Below are 19,452 nucleotides of genomic sequence, written 5' to 3'. Positions count from 1 at the left end.
CATTAAAAATGTAGGTCCCACTCAAGCTGAGGATGAAAAGAGAAGAAAAAAGATTACTTCAAAGATTATTCCTGCTTGAACTTATTGACTAAAGAAACATCTTACATATATCCTATGCAAAAGAAAGTTTCCAATCAAGATTTTAATTAGTCTCTTAGGCACAGAGAAGGAGCAGATGAAAGGACAGGATTACAAATGGTCTGTAGGGCAGGAAAAATTAGTTACCTCATCATTATTTTTCTTATCACTTTAGGTAAGCAACACTACCTTAAGTAGGACAAGAGCGCAATGCAATTGCAATAGTCATTTTTTACTGTGATGGTAATAAATTGGAGAAAAGCAGGGATGTACATGGAATTTATTACATCTGAACTTGGAAGTGCATCACAGATCTGTGGCAAAATTGGATTTCACATGATTTAATGGCCTTGAGTTCTAAGGTCATCTCAATCACGGTCAAATTGTATATTTCAAATCTTGTAACAGTTGTTCAGCAAATCCCTTATATCCTTCTCACCAGGGTATATCTTGCTTTCCCTGAAATAAGACTTTGAGTTTGCATGATATGCATTAAAAAAAGAGACCTTCCCTTTCCCACACCCAGCGAAAAACTTGTTTTGGAAGCAGCCATACCTACTTCTTAGTCTGCATGCTGATTTGAATTTAGTAGCATGTTTGTCCATGAGCACAGTCAATGTTATATTATTCTTATTTCCTATATTTTCAGATTAAATACTTAATACTGCCATGCTTAAGTCTCTCTGTGGTTTTCTGCTTTAGTATCAGCATATCTGAAATGCTGGATTCCTGCCTTCATTTTCTTCTGTAGTTTATGTGTTTATCAACCATTTAGGAACAGTGATCACATTAAACATTTGCAATTGGCACTTGATTCTTTTCTTAATTTCTTTGGGCTTTGTGGCAGTTTTTTTTCAGTTAAGTCACAAAATACTTCCACCAAGTTTTCCACTACTTATACATTTATTTGTTTCACTATTTTGATTTTATTTGAAATTTTAATTGAAGCGTCTGGTTGTTTGAAGTGCTGTAGATCTTAAAGAAGGATGTCCAGAAAATGCTTATTTCAAAAATTTGATTAATTTTTCTTTGAAATTGTCCACTCAGCATTATAAGGAGCTTAGATTAAGCTTGCTTCAAATAGAAGTGATGTAGGTAAGTGCTAGAGGTGAAAAGGTATCTGCCCCTTAAGTTTTCTGTAATGCCATCCAAAAAATGAGTGCTTTTTCCTTACCAACTTGTGAGCATTTATTTTGCCTTGTTTTAAAACTGGATCTTTAGAACTTGCTTTTATGTCTGTGAAGACAGCACTGCGTTAAGAACTTCTTAATAAAGATATTAGCTCCCCAGACTGCACCATATCCTTCAGTGCATGTATCACTTAATAGCTCGTAGGTTTTGATTTAGTGTACACTGACCCATCTGCACAAAATTAAGTATTAATTGTTTTGCTGGAGATAAATTCAGACCTAAATACCATGATGAATTAGGCCTATATTAGTCCTACCAATGTTCTGCCTCAAAGTGCTTTTGTTGTTTGTTTCTTTTCCTGACAGCTGCAGAACACTCAAAGTAGTGTTCTGTCAGATGCTTCTGCCCCAAATTGTATCTGTTCTGATATGGAACACGTATTTAACTGTAATTAAATGCAGGTCTTGCTTTCAAGTAGTAGTAATCACCCTGTTCTTTTATGAAATTACTTGCTCTGGTGCTTTTTAAGTGCCCTTTTCTTTCACTATCACCAGAGTGTGCACAATAGTGTGTTCTGCATTATGCAGAGCTACTGCAGGCCCACATCTAAAATACTGGCATTAATCTCTCCATTTCTGAGCAATCTTGAAGCAGTTTTTTAATTTGAAGAGTAAGGTTTAGCTTTTTGTAGAAGGCGACCCAAATGCTGTTAGTTACCATAGTAGCACTGGAAATGACTGTCTGACAGGAGGTTTATTTTTTATAAGGCACATTTTATATACCATTTATGGAAAAGTGAGATAGCTTGTCAAAATATCCAAAGATTATTATTAAAGGATAATAAAATGTATCTTTCTATTAGCTTCTTTTTTAAATCATTGAGCACGGTATATTATTGCCAGAACAACTCTGGTGGTTTAGACTTCTTCACATTGTCTCTTGGGAACTTTCCAAAACTTTAATCTCTTTATTCTTGTGAGTCTTGGGAGATAAACACAAGAAGAATACTTGTCAGATTCCCTGCTGACTTAATGAATATAAAAGAAAGATATGTAGTCTATCCTAAGATTCAGGTTGTATCAATACAGGATTTCTCTGTAAAAATGAATGTTTATAAAACAGTCTCCACAAAATCCAAGGCTGTACTTAAGCCCTCAGAGAAATCCTGTTTACTAGTTTTTTTTTCCCATTTTTAATTTCAATATTCTTAATATATATTTTTTCCTTAAAACTAAGAATATGGCAGCATTTTTATAATGAATGTTGTTGAGAATGTTTTAAAATAATGTTAGTATAGTCAAGAGCATAAATACAGCCAATTTAATGAGGACACTTTAGGTAATAGTCTTAATGGTGTGGGTTTCTTTGTTTTTATAATACACTGTGGTGTCCTCAGTGGTTTCATTATTCTTTGAAGCAATTTCACTTCTGTGACTTCATTTTTGTGTTTTAGCTGCATTCTTCAGAGTCTTTGTTATGACTGTCTCCACGTCGTCTTCAGCAGCAGTAACAGTTGATGTTATAGCCTGAGAACCACTGGCAAATCTGCTGTTCTTTTTCTACAGGTCAAAGAGATTGTGGCACAGCACACTAAAGAGTGGTCTGAGATGATCAATACGCATAGTGCAGAAGAGCAAGAAATCCGTGATTTACACTTGAACCAACAGTGTGAACTACTGAAGAAACTGCTGATTAATGCTCATGAACAACAGACCCAGCAGCTAAAATTTTCACATGACAGGTAAGCAGGGCAGTGCTACCTGTTGAGGATGGATTGACTCATGCTTGTTGTGTAGAATGCTCTATTTCTTATGCTTATAGTTCTTGTACTGCTGTCAAAGATGCTGTACTGTGTGTGTGGGAGAAGAAAACTAAGTCATCAGGTAATAGAGTAATGTGGGAGTGGGCTTCTTGGCTGGTTTAGGTTATGTGAACTTCATTGAAAGGCACTGGTTTGCATCAGCTGTGACTGTGCTTGCACTTTGCCTTGGAACTTGAATTCAAGGCCTGGAAACTGAGAAATATCAAATACAGAATATCTTTTGAAGTTACTAGCAGTTCTGAATACGTATGTTTATAGCATTGGTGGTTACAAGAAAGATCCATGAAACAAACAATTGTAAAAATAGTAATGGAGTAATGGTAATACCAAGCTACATTAGACTAACAATATCCTGTCAGTCACTGGAGATGCAGATGATACTGCATGACGCCACTGATGCTACTTAAGTGATTGATTGTCCTGCTCATTTGAAATTAAAAGAAATTAAATACAAAGAGTATCCAGTCTGTTAAAAATTGTAGTAAGTACAGATGTCATTATATTCTGCCATGATCTATTATGTGAAGCAGATTAACAGCACATGAATGCAGTATGTGTGTGTGTGTGTGAACATATTCATATGCAATTGTCATCAGCATCTTTCACATCAAAGGAGTAGGGAAAAATGAATAAATAAATTACATTTTTAAAGTCCTGACTGAAAAAAGCAGCTTATTTTTGCACCAGAAAGAACATATGCTGGGGCATGCAAGTTTTCCATCCGACAGACAATTGTCACAGCCAAGAGCTTTTAGTGAGCTCATCTTTATGTTAATCTCTGTGTTAACCCATGTATTCTAGCTGTCTTTCAGTAAGTACCCCACCCAAACTAGACTTCAAGAATTCTTACTTTATAATATAAATGCATTGTTCAAAAAACTCTCCTTGGAGGAAGGTAACTACCTTTGGTACTGTACCTTTGAATCATACTGAACTGCACTGGCCCAGAGAAATTAGTTCTCTTTGGTTTGGAGAGTCCAGTTTTCTGTCTTATATGAAGCTTATTGCAGTGCTTAGAAGATATTCTTCTAATGTTTTACCTGCTCATGGAATATGATTTCTTTTATTCATCTTTTCGAAAGTAAATTTTTGTTTGCCTTCCGTACGTTCTCTCATAACCTTTAAGGCCAACACTGTGGGAATCTATTAGATCTACACTAGGGCAAAGTTAAAAAATAAAAAAAAGGGTAGGCAGAGGGGGACATTTTTTTTTCACGTCTTTGTGTTTAGAATTTCTGCGTCCCTGTTGTTGTTTAAATGGCCCTATATAATTTCTTGTAAGTGGTTTGTATGCTCTGATCAGTGGATTTTGCTATTGTTAAAAATTGTCTGTGTTCAGTCTACATATTGTTCTATTTTCAGAGTTACTGACTGCCAGACCTCAAAATCTACATCCTGATAAATGTACTTTATTTGCTCAGCTGTCCCAGGAGTAACAATCTTTCAATTTCTTTTTGCTTTGTTCATTGCAATTAGTTCTTTTCTGCTTTTTCAGGAGTTTGTATGTGCAGACTGGGGATTTTGTATGTAAAACAAATGTGAGAGTGTATCTCAGTGTATTAATATTTCAGAGGAATTTGTGACCATAGGAGAAGAAAAGTCTCTGAGTGCAGCATGGGAGGTGGGTCATACTGTCAGTGTGCTGTTCTCACTGCTTCTCTCTCCATGAGCTGAAGTAATGAGAAGCTATCATAAAAGAGAACACGGAGTTGGTAGGAAAGATCAGTCATATAAAATGATGTAGCTATCTGCTGCAGGGTGGATAGTTTCCCATCGTGTGCACAGAGAAAAGCATTTGCAGTTCATGCTTTCAGCTCATTTAAAAACAAAGCAGAAGACAGCAGTAACTACTAAAAATGTGAAGCTTACTGAACTCCAGGGGTGCCATCCCCCTCTGCCTGCCCACATGGTTTAGCTTTACTGACTTGAATGTAGTGAGTTTGCAGCATTTCAGAGATTGAGGACCTGAAGCTAATGTCTGCAGCATTATGAAACTGAATAACATGAGAGAGAAATTAAATTTTTTTCTTTTTTTTTTATTTTAATATAAGTTTTCTATATAGTTATCCAAACAAGACTTGGTGACAAATTAACACACTTCAGTGTAATCTAAATGTATGTATAAATTCCCGAGATAAGCTTATTTAAGAGTGTTTAAACTCTTGTATCCTCTTAGAATATGCTTGTACAAATTTCAGCATTTCAGTCAGCATGATACTGTAGGAAATCAGCAGTTAAATCTTGCAGTTGATTGTGTGCTTTTTCAGAATCCTTTCTTTCTTTACCATCCTGGCTTATCTGCATTTTGCAAATAACTTTGACTAGGGTATCCCTGTCACCTCTGAGCAGGAGGGAGTTCTCTGCCGTGACATAGTGCTGCCAGCCAGGACTTGGTGTGAAGCTCAGCATCAGGCAGTTTGGCAGGGAATTGATGCGAGAAACTCTGACCACGTCTTTGGAGAACGCTATTTTAGAAAAAAAGAGTAGTCCCTACAAATGTTCCTTGGTGATTTTAAGAGGAAAACAAGATTTTTCTTGTCTTCTACTAAAAATATTTTTTACTTCTTGCAAGCAGCGGAAACAAAAAACACCATGAGGAATTGTTAGCAGTGCAACTGAGAGCTAAATCGCAGCTGCCAGAACAGAGTAGTGACATGCAGACAGGCTTTGGCTCTTCCAGCCATATCTGTGGCTGAAGCTTTATTTTGAAATCATCAGTGTTGCACAGTAGTCCTCTAATCCTCCTAACTTTTTTCACTCTGAAATTATATCTGATGCAAATAGATTAGATCAGTTTCAGTACCCACGCTGAACATTTTTCATATCCCTGTGTACAGAAATAAAAATAGATAACTTCGGAACTGCTCTTAAGGCAGTTTACTTGAAAATTACTTCAAACTCAGTATAGAAAATAAAACTTTTATTTGGAGAAAGGATTGCTAGAATGAAATGTGCTGCCAAGTGAACATTTTTAGAGCTCTATCCTGTTTTTGCTCTGTTGCTACTGTTTTAAAATCTTCACTCGGGAAATGTTTCAGCTCATGACTTTTTGGATAAAAAGAGAATGCTGCATTTCTTTAATAAAATTCAAAATATGGAAAATATAAATCATGGAACAAAATTTCCTCATGCTGTTTAATGACTTCTAGTGATTAAGGAAAGCATAAGAAATTCAGTAACAACATTTTGTTAAATTAAGCACTTTGTTCTTTGCCACACCCTTCCTGTGCTTATTAAACACTTAATATTCTGAGTTGTAAGTACAGTTGTTCGGCACTCTAAGATCACATCCAGGAAAAGAAACTGAGGCACTGCCTTGGCTTTCAGCCTGTGACTTTTAGATGCTTTTGCACTACTGGGAACTTCACAATTATTATTGCCAGTTATCCACTGTCTGATTTCCATATATTATTCCTGTTTAAATAAGCACTTAATATCAAGAGCTGCCAGAGCCAGAATATTGAGCAGGCAGAAAGCAAGAGCTAGCCTTCAGGGAAGGCCTTTCTGTAGTGTGGCTGCTTTACCCAGCCTGAAGAAGAGCTGAATTTCACTCGCTCACTGTTCATAAGCTGTTCCTGAAAGTCATCATCTGTGCTGTTACTTCCAGCAATGAACAATGACTTTACTGACTCTCCTGACACAACCTAGTTTCACAGAATAGGCTTCAAGGTTCACTGAGTCATCAGGAGAAAATAAGCACAGACCTGACCACAGTCTAAACATAAGACTCTTCTCAGTCCCAAAGTAGAAGTCTTGACAAGATGGCTGTCAGCTCATACCACAACCAACAAGTACTAGTACTGTTGCAGTCGTATTCGGAGTGCAGGATAGGTACTAAACAAGTTTCATTTTCATAGCTGATGGTAGCTCTTACTCAGATATCTCCTATTGTATTAAAGAGAAAGGAATATTGTCTACCTCATAATAACATTTGAAGTGTGAATGCTTGGAGCTCATCTTTACAACTATATTCTCTGCGACAAATGGAGATTTCTGGATACTTGCTCAAATTGTCTCAAATGAAGTCTACCCAAAGGAAAGCAATTTTTATATGGCCCAGTCTTTCCTTATCCCTAATGCTTCAAGTACAAAATAAACTACAGTGTAGAGTAACAACAGGAAACCAATTTCATTAGTGATTGTACTTTGGGCATTAATGGTTTTCTTTGGATTTGCCTAGGGAAAGCAAGGAGATGCGTGCAAACCAGGCTAAAATATCTATGGAGAACAGCAAAGCCATAAGCCAAGATAAATCTATCAAAAACAAAGCAGAAAGAGAGAGGTAAGTATCAGAGCTTCTTTCTTGAAAAAGGAAGAACACTGTCCAAATCTGAAAGGTGAACTCACAGATTTAATTCTGTTAAAAGCACACTTTTATGTAGGGAAACATCTGATGAGTGTTCTAAATATGTATTTTAGATTACTATTTTAAGAAAGATGTTACTTTTCTCATGTCTATTGTTTTAATAATTGTTTTGCCCTAGTTGGGGAAATAGAGAGGTTCTTAACTTTATACGTATCAGCGGTGAGTGACTGGTGTAGGTCTAATGATTGTAACGACTGTGCATATAAGTGCAGTGTACTTCTTTGCTGTTGCTTTTTTAATGAAATTAGGACTATTCTGAAGTGGGAGTATGAGGTTTGGTGCTAGGTGGACTTAGAATAACTGGAATGGCAATATCACTTAACACACAGGAGGTGGTACCAGTGAAAGGTTTTCTCCATTTTGTACTGACAAATGGAAGAGGAGTTGAACACAAAGCAGGAGTGAAAGGGAGCTAAAAGTGACGATAGTAAGTGGAGAGGGTGATGAGAAGTAGGAGTGAAGAAGCTGGAGATTCACTGTACAACAGCACACGTTTATACTCTGCTCCTGAACTGAGCCATTCTTTTTCTTATTATGTGCCAGTACTGGGAATGCGATCTGCATCCAGGCTCAGCTAACCAAGAGCACTGTTGCATTTGTAAAAGTGGGTTGTTCACAGCACATTTGGGGAAGATGGTCTTAATTGACTTGAGAGACTAGAGAAAGAGCTGCCAGTGCTAGCTACTGAGACTTTTTGGAGAATTGATTTGCTTTGTAGCTACTTTAGTTTCCAAGTAAGTAAATAGAAGCAGAATCTACATGATGATGTCTTGTAAGATTTCAAAGTTTCCTCTTCACTTTAGGCTTGCCATCTGACTCATTCTTTTCTCTTTACATTCCCTCCTTGTTACTGGACTGTGTTGGTCAAATGGCTTGGACTTATTCCTGCTAAATTGAACCCCTTGAGTGTTACAAACTCCTGGCTTATCAGGCAGATTAATTGTCAGAAGCCTTGGTAACTGTATGCTTAGTTTATGTAAGACCTCCAGTAAAAATTCCTAGCCAAATCTGTTCTCGTATTTGAATGCAGTTCTGGTTTTTAGGTTTGCATTTAGTCTGATTTGTTATGATATTCTGATACATTTCATAACAAACAATCCTAAGAAGAGACACTTACATCTTGGTCTCGTATGTAAATAGTAATTGTATATTCATATTTTTTGTACAAGTAATATGTTTAAGAACCTTGAAGCACTGCTAAACTAACATTACATATCATCATCAGATATTTTTTCCCTTTACTACTGTTAGAGATACAGCACTTTGCTCTAAATTAATTTGGATATATAGAGTGTGCAATAAAAGATATGCAAATGAATTAACAGTTTTTTAATTTCCATCCACTATTCTTCAGTAAGGGAAAAAGTCAAATTTAATTTGCACCCATCTTCATCTCTTTTCAAGCCTTCAATCACACTGTAAGGTAATTGGAAACAGTGAGTTGTAAAAGCCAGGACCGTGTTTGATTTACCACTAACCCCGCGTATTCTGAAACTAAAATATATTTTATGATTCTCTCTGTTGATGCCTTTGAGTTTCTTTTTTCAGTAAGTCTTCATGGACAATGTTTGTATCTTTTCAGGCGAGTCAGAGAATTGAACAGCAGCAACACGAAAAAGTTCCTGGAAGAGAGAAAAAGGGTAACTATAACCTTGACAAAGTCAATGGACGCTATTTCTGGATGTTCATTTTCACTTCTGTGCTGAGAATACAGCTCTAGTAAACAAACAAACAAATGTTATTCCTTTCTTAGTTCCACATACTTGTGGTGTAAAGATCTAACTTCTACATGAGAGGGAAATTTTAAATCTGTAAAGTTAGTGTTCATTGTTGTCTGCTACTTCAACATAGTGTATGTCATGTAAAATATGAATAAATGTATATATTTTTATATTAATTGGTCTTTTTAAGACTGTGTGATATAAGGGCCACCTATGATTTTTTGGTACCATCCAGAAGAGGCAAGACTGTATATATGTATAAGTTCAATTAAGTTTTTGTTTCCTGTATTAATAATGTGTTACATTTTTCTCCCAATATTTTCTCTTGTTTATAGCTTGCAATGAAACAGTCAAAGGAAATGGATCAGTTGAAAAAAGTTCAGCTTGAGCATTTAGAAGTCTTGGAAAAGCAGAATGAGCAGGTATTTTATTTAAAATGCTTAAAACAAAAGCAGGCTAGTAGAAACGGTGACCAGAATGAGGCTGAATACTTGTAAGTGTAAATCATTACCAGACTGAGAAAGATGACCTTGTCATGATCACTTACCTATTTGGGGAGTTAAAATGAAGAGGTGAAGTGACTTAAATAATAACAAGAAACCAGTTTGTTTCATATAAGCCTGTGAAAGCCAGAGACTCAGCTAGTCAGCCACGCTGGTGCTCATTGGCTGTATCAGTAATAAAAAAAGTCCACCATACATACTTTAATGACTCTGCCAAAAATACCTCAAGTTTCTGTCATTTTTGAACCTACACTTCTAGTGCTGCTTGGAAATTAGACATAATGCTCAGAGCATCTCTGAATTCCAAGAGACGTTTTAGTTTGGACTGAACTGTAAAGAAGTGTAGTAGCGTGGGGAGTCTTATCTGTACTACTGCACCCATCCTAATTAAAATACCTTATTATTTTCTGCTTGTTTATAAGCTTTTTTTAAAAAAAGCAAAAGTTGACAAAGCTACTTGGCAAGGAAAGGAAAATTCTAATCTTATTTCTGGTAGGAGCAACACTGTTCTGAGCAGCTCCCTTGCTGAAAGATTGAGCCAGCAGAGCTGTGATAATCACACAAACTTGCAGTAATGCACTTACACAAGTGTAATCTGGAAGGGGAATATATCCAGCAGTTCAGTGAGATGGGAGAGAAGGGGTGTGTTTAATACTTTCAAGGGTTAGGCACTTATTCTTTTGTGACTACATTTTTTAGAGCTTGAACTCTCTGGCAGACATACTATGAATTAAAGTAATCTTGCAGAGGAAAAGGGAAGAGGGCAAATCAAATATTTCTGCTATCACAAGAGAGTTTTACAGCTCCATATGCTGCAACCAAGTTAGCTTGTGGGGTGGTGACAGCAAGTAAGGTCACAAGTAGCAGCAAGTAAGCTTGCTCCATCTCCCTTCTGGACAAGAAAAGATTTTTAGACTGTTCCCTAAGAAGGTTTCTGTTGATGCCATCCGTGATATCCAGTGCTGTTAGATCTGTCCGTCAGTCTGCTCCTGAGCTATATCTGCACACAAACAAAAGGTGGGATAAGGAGACAGCTGGGAGGTAATTGGATTACAGTGGATCTGTGGCATTACTGTAGAAAGCATCACAGACAACTCCCTGTAAACTGTGCTAGTTGACAAAAAATGATGGGCTTGATACAAAGACAGATGTTATCAGTAGTGTCTTTCATTGTTGGCTTCAGAGGGCTTTAGGTCCAGTGTTTGAACGCATAAGGACAAGAGGGAATGATTACAGCCACAATGCAATGGAAACGTGTAAGGAAGATAGGCTGCTGGGAAATAACTGAATTATTAAAGGAGCCACCTCTGCTAGCTTTTAGATTCTTCCCTTACCTGGGGTTACAGCCTCCGCTGCTGTGCAGACAGTAACAGCCTACATGATCCTGCTTGTATTCCATTTTAGTGCAGAGATGAGATCAGCTTACATCAGCCCTGATTAAATGGAGGAAAAATTGTTCGTGTTCTGGTTATCTCTTTTGTGGGGGCATCCACCATGGGGAGGGTTCCTTAACCTCTTTTTAATCCACTCTGATTTGATCCATCATATACCTCCATACCTGCTCTTCTGACTGCTTCCTTTCAGCCCCTACAGCCCCTACCAATGCAAACCCCGGCAAGGTCTTGCTTTGTTGCTGTATGTATTTATGTGGGAAAGCTAGTTGGATAGAGGTAAAGGTGGTATTTGTTTAATTTGTATATTGAAGTGTTGGGCTTTTTTCCTGATCAAACAAATGAAGACATTTTTCATGCAAATGTACAATGCAGGTAAGTAGAATTATGGGTGGAAACAGCCTTCAGTACAAACTGTTACGGATTTAAATTTTTGTTTTATGTATGTTTTTCTTGCATTAATTTTTTAGTCTCACTTCAGTTTTCATTCATTTAATTTGCTTCTTGTTGTATTACTCGATTTTGACATTATTATTTTTGTACAAACAGCTTTTGAAATCCTGTCATGCAGTGTCTCAAACACAAGGTAGGATGGATGTATAATAAGCAAACTATTATTTCAGTATGCTTTCCTTCTAAATTCAGTCATTATCGTTGGAGCCTTCCTTGTAAATGCAACCACTGGGAAGTACCTTTGACATAGTAAACACAGTGTTAATCTTGTTTGCACACAGGTATTTGAGCCTGAAACAATATTAACAGTATTTTCTGCTTTAGCCCCTCCAATTCAGATGCATACAAATAGCAATGTAGATAAGAAATATTTAGAAATTAACTTGTATTGTGCAATACTATTGTTACTGGAAGATATGTTCAGATTTTATAGATTGTATTCAAAAGTGTCTATTGATCTAAGTTAATCTACTGTAGTGTTAACATACGTTTGATTAACTGCTAACATTGATAGACAGTACTCACATATATTAATATAATGATAAAATAAGAAATTGCACGCTAAAGATAGCAAAGGATAGGATAGATCAGTAGAAATAGGTTGTTAGTGTCTGAAGAAAAGACTTCCAGCACTTTAAAAGTCACTTTAAAATCCAGAGCATTACAAAGTACAGTAATTATTCTGTGTGGCTATGCTGCTGTAGTGTTCTAAATAATGACTAGTCACAAGAAATCTCGATTAACCCTTGTCATACCATGGGAGATAGTTGTACTAAGCTTGAATATCCAGTTTTACAGTATTGCCTGATCTGAATTACTTTCTTCAGTTAATAACACAGTTGTATATTTTGTCGCTGAGTGTGACAGCACTCACTTTTCCAACATTCGTTTTCAGACATCTAATGAAGGAAAAAGCATTCATCAGGCTAGGAGAATATATTTTTATTTTAATAAATGTGGTTCTTAGCCTGTCTTAGATCTCACTGGAGAGCAAGAACCTTTCAAGCAGTTAACTTCATGTATTCATGGAGCTTTAACACTGCCTCCCAAAAACTCACTGTGTTGTGTTTGTGTGTGCGCCTCAGGATGCACCATCAGAACTGACCTCAAACTAGCAAAAATGGGCACCATGATCCTATGCTAATGTGTTCCTTGAAACCGAGTTATCTCTAAAAAAATTCTGTACACCATACAGTGGCATGTGGAATATTTATAGGACACAATGTGCTGACAGTTAAGTCACAAGCCTAAAACGTAAAACGTGTGAGTCACTAAGGAAAAAACAGAGAGTTTTGTTTTAGCTGGAATTGCACTTCATACACAGGCAAAAACAGCCAACATTTCAGAAGAGGTTGTACGTATTGGTTTATTTATTATGTTTTCACATCTCCATGTTAAAATTATTTCTTCATTACTTTCAAGCTTTTGACTCATTTAAATGGAGAGCATTGATTAATTTTTAATCATATTTATGACAGTTTCTTTGCTATTATCATAATTACTTTTTTTCCCCAAGATGATGGTGATGATTATGAAAGTACAAGGCTAGATTGTTCAAGAAAGCACATCTGCACAAGCGCACATTTACCTTGCCAGATGAATGGCTATGCATCTCATTACTTTAGATCTGCATCTGCTCATTTTCACATATGCAAATGTCTGTGTTCATCCAGAGTAGGTGACTACTTGAGCGGGAACTTGTATATCAAATTTCCCTGTCAAAGCAACATTTACAAGTTTTTCTGTGACAGTTGACTTAAATAAAATCCAGTAACCTGCCTAAGAGACACAAAGCAGTTGGAGAGAAAAGATTTGTTTGGTCTTCCTCTTCCTAAACCTGCCCTAACCCTCAGAAACTTGGTTGTGAAGATAACTTGCCCTCTGGGTCAAATTATTCAGAGTCCTTTGAATTATGGATTTAAATATGTTCCCAAATTGAGAGCTGTCACTGAAAATGAAGAGATGGGGACTCCCTGGATCTTTCAAACCATGGAATTTCAAACTAAAGCACTATATGCAATCTACAAGGAGCTGCAGGAGGGATGAGTGTGTATGAGTGTGTGTGTGTATGAGAGAGAGAAAGAAAATGTTACAAGCTCCTTCTAAGCAGAGAAGCATCTAGGCCAAATACCATTTGTACACAATGCTTTAACCTGCTTGCAAAGCCTGAGGCATGCAGAGTTTGTTGCTGGATTCATTGCTGGATTCCTCAGAGTGCAACTGGGTGCAATTTCATGTGGATTCAATGTGTGTAATCCCATGTAGGGCATGTAGCAATAGTCTAATCTTGAGTTGGAAAAGTCCTTGTCTGTAATAGTAAAAAACGAGTAAGCTCTCAAGGCCAGATAAAGATTATTTAAAAAAAAAAAAAAAAAAAAAAAAAAAAAGCAAAAACAAGCATTATCTTGCATATTGCAAGGAGGATGTTACACTGACTTATTTTGATCATTTGTTGCCTTTAAGGAAATAATTTAGTCCCAGATCATGGATTAAGTCTGGATATTTCAGGAAGTAAGCTCACAGCAGTACTCACACAGCAGTGTTTGTGCAGACATTCCCAAATATGTTTCTGATCAGGAGAAACAGTTCAATCAGCATGTGCCTAGTAACACCCCTCATCCCCTCCTCCCCAAAAAATTGATGCTTTTGCGTTTTACTGTGTATTTCTTCAGAAAGTCAACCCATGCATTTTGGAATAAAATAAAAAATGTTTTCCATTAATTAGCAGACATCTGATTTTGGAAACATAATGGCTTGGTGGGAGGGGGAAGACACATAATGTTATTACTCATATATTTAGTGTGTTTAGCCTGTATTTCACTTAGATGCTATCATATTAAAAACACAAAAACAAACAAACATACCAAAAAAAACCAAAAAAAACAGACTTCAACCTGAACACAAGGTCTAATGCAGTGATTCCTGCGGTTATTTTGGAATACAGGCAAAGGAGATGCAGCAGATGGTGAAGCTGGAAGCAGAGATGGATCGCAGGCCAGCAACAGTGGTCTAAAGCCTCAACATGCAAATTGAAGTTGGAGAACATAGCATCCTTGAAATGAGAGCAAAATTCAAAATGTTATTGCAGAGGTAGAAAAGTCAGCTTTTATTTTATTTTATTTTTTAATATAGAAAGTATAGCTATGGACCACAGAGTTTTAAGTTTGCATTGTTTTGTTTTAACACTGGGCACTAAATTTCCATTGTTGGATGTCCATGATTAGAGTTTCTTTTGTTCAGAAAAACACTAATCAGAAGATGAAGAGTTTGTAAACCCCGTCCTATATTCCTTTTGGTATTTCAGCAGGCAGGTTGTCTGCATCAGAATTACACAATTGGAGCATTGAAACACAATAGATATTTTTAACATTATCTCATATGGCAAAAAAATTACAGTCGAGTTGTTATTTACCATTTGTGTTCCCATGTGTGCTATATGATGTAGAAACCTCATGCTGCCACATACCAACAAGTGACTTGTCAGATGTCATCAAGCCCATTCAGCTGGATCTTTTTTCTAGGTCACTGTAATAACATTGGTCCCAATCACTCTAATGAGTAGAGTCTGGGCAATTCTTAGTTATATTTCGAAGTATTTTTCAGGCAGCAGGCAGTAAGCAATTGAAAATTGTGTATCTTTGAAGTACAGTATGTACTAAGCCATCCATCAGATTTACCAACTGTAACAGTAACTTCACGGGATATTTCTGCTATCCTGTGACATCATTCACAAGTGCCATATCAACCCTGTCATGTCTGAAAGAAGACATATCCTATGTAAGTTACTGCAACGGTTAGCATGAAGGAAATACAGTGTATTTGTGCCAAAATTGCTCAGTGCTCCAAGGGGTTGTTTTTAGGCACTTTAAGAAAAGTTTACATCGTATGTTGCTTGTACAGAAATTGCGTTTTGATCCTGTTGCTGCAGATCCCAGATATTACAGTTCATTGTAACTTAAAGATTGTTTTAATGGCTTTTGCAAGAAGTTTGTAACTGTGAAAATGTAAAAAGTATTTATACACTTCAGAACCATGACATTGTAGGAAAAAAAACCACATACGTGTTGCCACGTGATAAAACTAGTAAGCAGAAATGCTAAGAGTACGTTTGCATGTGATACAAACGCTAATAAGACTGTAATGCCTACTCTGTGACCACAGTCATTCTACTAGCTGGTAAATACTGAATAAATGTATGGCACAGAATCTTGTTTGATTAAATACAAAGACTTTTAGCATAAAAAGGTCTCTCTATGTATGTGTGTATATTAATTACATGGGCATTCTTGATACTTCTAGTAAAAGAAAAGTACATAACTAATTTAATTTTACACAAAAGTATTTATGCAGATTTTCAGAATTTCATATCAGGAATAATCTTTTTATGTCCATTAAATACAAAAACAATTTGCTAATGTGTTAATTTGCATGTTTCCAAAGCTTGCTGTAGTTATTGCAAAACAATGCATGTAAGCATTCTGCTTGGAACTTCTCCATGCTGCCAGTTCGAAGATGACTGCATGGAAAAATGGTAGTTTAGAACAAATCAGATTCCTGATTTCAATGTACTAAGCACCACCTAATTTGTTGTATATGCCTGTACAAATGAATTCTACATATTCCTATAAACAAAATAAATGAAAAGAGATAATTATGTTATTGTCAGTCCTGAGATGAAACTTTCAACTTCTCTAATAAAATCTTAAAATTCAAAACCTCTATTTGTGACCAACAGTGGATTGCAGGGATGGTGTTATTGTTCCCTATGACTTTTTAATATGATGTATTTCCTGTAATGTGCATAGTGTAAATATATTTATATCATAGTTTATTTATTGAAATGAGTCTTTTTTTCTTTTAAGTGATAGAAGAGCTGTGCAGCGTTGGTCTTTGCAGCACCACAGAGCAGCTTGAGTACAGTGTAGCAGCACTACCCCGAGAATACAGCTGAGAGAGAGGTCAGTGAAGTATTTAGGTGTTTAAGGTAGGATGTAAACAAGGCTGTGATGCTCATTTAAAATTCCCATTCTGATGCACATCACCGATGGATGCACCTCCAGCTCTTTATGATCCATGGTGTTTTAGCTGTGTGTGGGCGCACAGAACGGCTGCGCTGGGAGCAGCTATCCCTGCTGCCTCTGAGCATGGCTGGTCCTCTTTTCAAGTGCTGAAGGGAGCTGGGAGCATTTTCAGAGCATGCTGGGCAAGTTTCGGCAGCTCAAAAAAGGCAGTGATTTTTATTATTTCTTAATTAAAAACATCTTCTAAAATACAGCTGGTGAAGGCAGTGCTGTGAGCTAGAATTTAGTATTGGTGCCTACTACAATGGTTTCTAGCCAATTAGGAGAATGAAATGACAAACCAAGTACAGAGGAAATGAAATGGCAAAGCACTGAATATTGCTGGTGTTCCTAGGCTCAGTTACCAACCTAACTGCATACCTCTGCACTTCGTTAAAGAATTAACTGGAAACTGAGGACCTGGCTTCAGTCCACTTTCCCATTTCAAATCAAATCAAGTCTCTCTGTCATCATTCTCTAACAAGTATCACATACATCCTGGAATCAGCTGTTTTAGGAGGAGAAGAAAAGGCTGTCCACAGCCTCCATTTGAGTCTGTGGTTGCTGTTCAGCCAGGAGTGAGGCATTGATTGAGTCTGAGAGAAAATGTGTTGCTGTGAAACTGCAGAGCTGGGTTAGCCTTTGATCCGGGCTCAGCTCCCATAGCCATCGCTTATTTCATCCACTGACAATTTAGCATAAAATGCAGACGGTAATTTGAAATTAAGTGATGAATTCCATCAGCTAAGTATTTTGAAATACTGCTTAAGTAGTATTTGATTCAAAAATTATTTGAAGTTTGGCTGCTAACGTAATGAGGTGAGAATTTCTATTGAGATGAAATAGGCTAATCAATTTGAACATTGATACCGAGTTAAAGCAATTTAAAATATCACTCTCCACTGTAGTAATGGATCCCACTTCACTAAAATTACATCTAAGGAAAAGATAGACTCTCCTTGGCTTGATTTCTTCAGACAAATTTGGTGCAGCTGTGAGAGGGAAGGTCACACCACCTTGGCTGCACAGGGTTTTTTCACTCCCACTAAACTGGGAGCTAGTCATTAACTCACCTGTGTTCAAATACAGGTGATACAGGTGAGTTAACAGCCCCCCACCCATCCCACTTGAGTGCAGTCCAAGTGCACTCTTCAAACCACAAAATATTCCTCATGGACTGATTTCCTTGCAGGCTGCCTGAGGAACGGGCTGGCAGTGGGCAGCACATCCCAGAGCTGCTTGGCTCTTTTTTTTGCTACGGAAGGCCACATGAACACTGCTCTGCAGGCTGGAAGTGGGGGTGCTGCTGAAGCCATGGAAGTTTTTGTTCTGGTCTCAGGGCTGTGGGTCAGGCTTGCCCTGCCCCTGGCACAGCTGCTCTCGTTCAGCAACTCTCTGAGTGCCCTCCTGGGTTGAGGGACAGCTGCTCAGCATCATACAACCATTTGGAGGCTTAAAAGCTACTTCAGGAATATTTAAAACTGAGTAAGAGGTTAGAGAACAGAGTGGAGGCTAGTTAAATGCTGCAGTCTTCAGTGAAAGACCTGAAAAGGCATGGCATTAAGCTCTTAAGAGAAATACAGTCTGATGTGCTCAGAAGATCACCTGGAGAAGGTAAGAGTTTTGTTGTTTTTTTTTCTCTAAATAGTTTACTACAACTGTTCTGACTATTAGGAGGGGTAGGAATAATTCTTTATTGCTAAACAAAACATATAGAAAATAACAATATTTAGAATGTAGCATGTGGGAAAGGAGTTCAATGAAATAGTTGCAATCAATCAATGTGTTTTTCCAGCAACTTTTTCTTTTTGAAGAGCTAGTTCTCAGTAGGAAAACCCCTCTCAATCCCTCTTTGCAGTTATCCTCGGGCAAAGAAAGGGCAGCTTCCTAGAGCCAGCAGCCAGAACTCACCTCAGCACACCTCCTCATGCACAGCTTGGGAGTGCTTCTTCCAAATTCCTTTTTCTGAACTAGAAAAGTGAATTACTAGTGAATCTGTGTAAGGCCACGCACTCCAAGTAGCTGCTGTCCCTTCTTTTTATGGAGGGAAAAGGATCCTGCGTAGGTCCTAGTTCATTAATAGCTGATCGTGAGTCTTCTGGCTTGTAAGGAGTGGGGCGCGCCCTTCTCTTCGTAGCTTTGTGATCGAGGGTGGCATCGCGCTGTAGCACTCCCTGTGCGAGGCAGAAAACTCGTATTTCCATATCGCTTAGCGGTACGGGGAAGGCGAAAAGGGTGGCTGGAAGGGCCGTGCTGCGGGCAGCTCCGCCAGGAGTGCCGGTCGCGCAGTCGAGCTGGGGTAGAAGAGGGAACCGTTGTTGGGAATAGGCGGCTTGTCCAGCCCGGGGCGGCCGCAGCGCTGTTGCCTGCGTACCCATTGCTCGGTGCCGAAGCGTGCCCGAAATGCCCCTTTGCCTCTAGCCCTAGCACGCCTCCCCGGCGGTGTGGGTGCTGCCGGTGAGCGCTGGCCCGAGATCTCAGGTGTGCCCCCGGCCCTCTACAAAAGGGTGCCGGCCTCGCTCCTGACACTGCCGTACAAAAATAGCTGCCCGTTTCGTTCTAAATTAACACGCTAAGCAGTTGCTCTCCTTCGACGAAATTATTGCCGGTCCGTGAGCAGCCTGGACTACATAACCCTTCCTCCATCCGCGGAGGACGGCCGCCGTCCCGGTTTAGCTGCTCGCATCCCGCGAACGGCGGCTCCGGCCGCCTGTCGGGCAGCCCCCGGCCGCCTGCCCGAGGTCCCCGCTCTCTGCCGGCATCCCCGCGGGGATCCCCGCGAGCCCCTCCGCCGAGCGCCGCCCAGGGGAAGCCCGGCTCCGCTCTCCGCACCGCCCCGTCCCTCAGCGTTGGCACCTCCATCACCGCCGGCATCTCCCCTCCTCCCGTCCTCCCCCTCCCCGCACACCCACACACTCTTCCCTATC

General features: G+C 38.5%; 1 protein-coding gene across 5 annotated transcripts in view; it reads left to right on the top strand.

Moving 5' to 3' along the window:
• PLCB4 (phospholipase C beta 4) overlaps positions 1–14,498 on the top strand; it is a gene marked incomplete at both ends in the record, with an annotated part of 86,867 nt that extends 72,369 nt beyond the window's left edge. For 3 of the 5 annotated variants that reach the window (XM_079549913.1, XM_079549912.1, XM_079549911.1), the window contains 6 exons: positions 2,775–2,950; positions 7,212–7,313; positions 8,980–9,037; positions 9,454–9,540; positions 11,562–11,598; positions 14,410–14,498. In XM_079549913.1, coding sequence (XP_079406039.1) covers positions 2,775–2,950; positions 7,212–7,313; positions 8,980–9,037; positions 9,454–9,540; positions 11,562–11,598; positions 14,410–14,498 — 549 coding nt within the window. The remainder of the gene's footprint in view (positions 1–2,774; positions 2,951–7,211; positions 7,314–8,979; positions 9,038–9,453; positions 9,541–11,561; positions 11,599–14,409) is intronic. The other 2 variants (XM_079549915.1, XM_079549914.1) reach the window with 1 other exon arrangement.
• Positions 14,499–19,452: the final 4,954 nt, after the last annotated feature.

Source organism: Tetrao urogallus (genome assembly GCF_951394365.1).
Source record: "Tetrao urogallus genome assembly, chromosome: 2".
In the NCBI taxonomy this organism is placed as follows: Eukaryota; Metazoa; Chordata; class Aves; order Galliformes; family Phasianidae; genus Tetrao; species Tetrao urogallus.
This window is presented reverse-complemented; position numbering and strand designations above follow the sequence as displayed.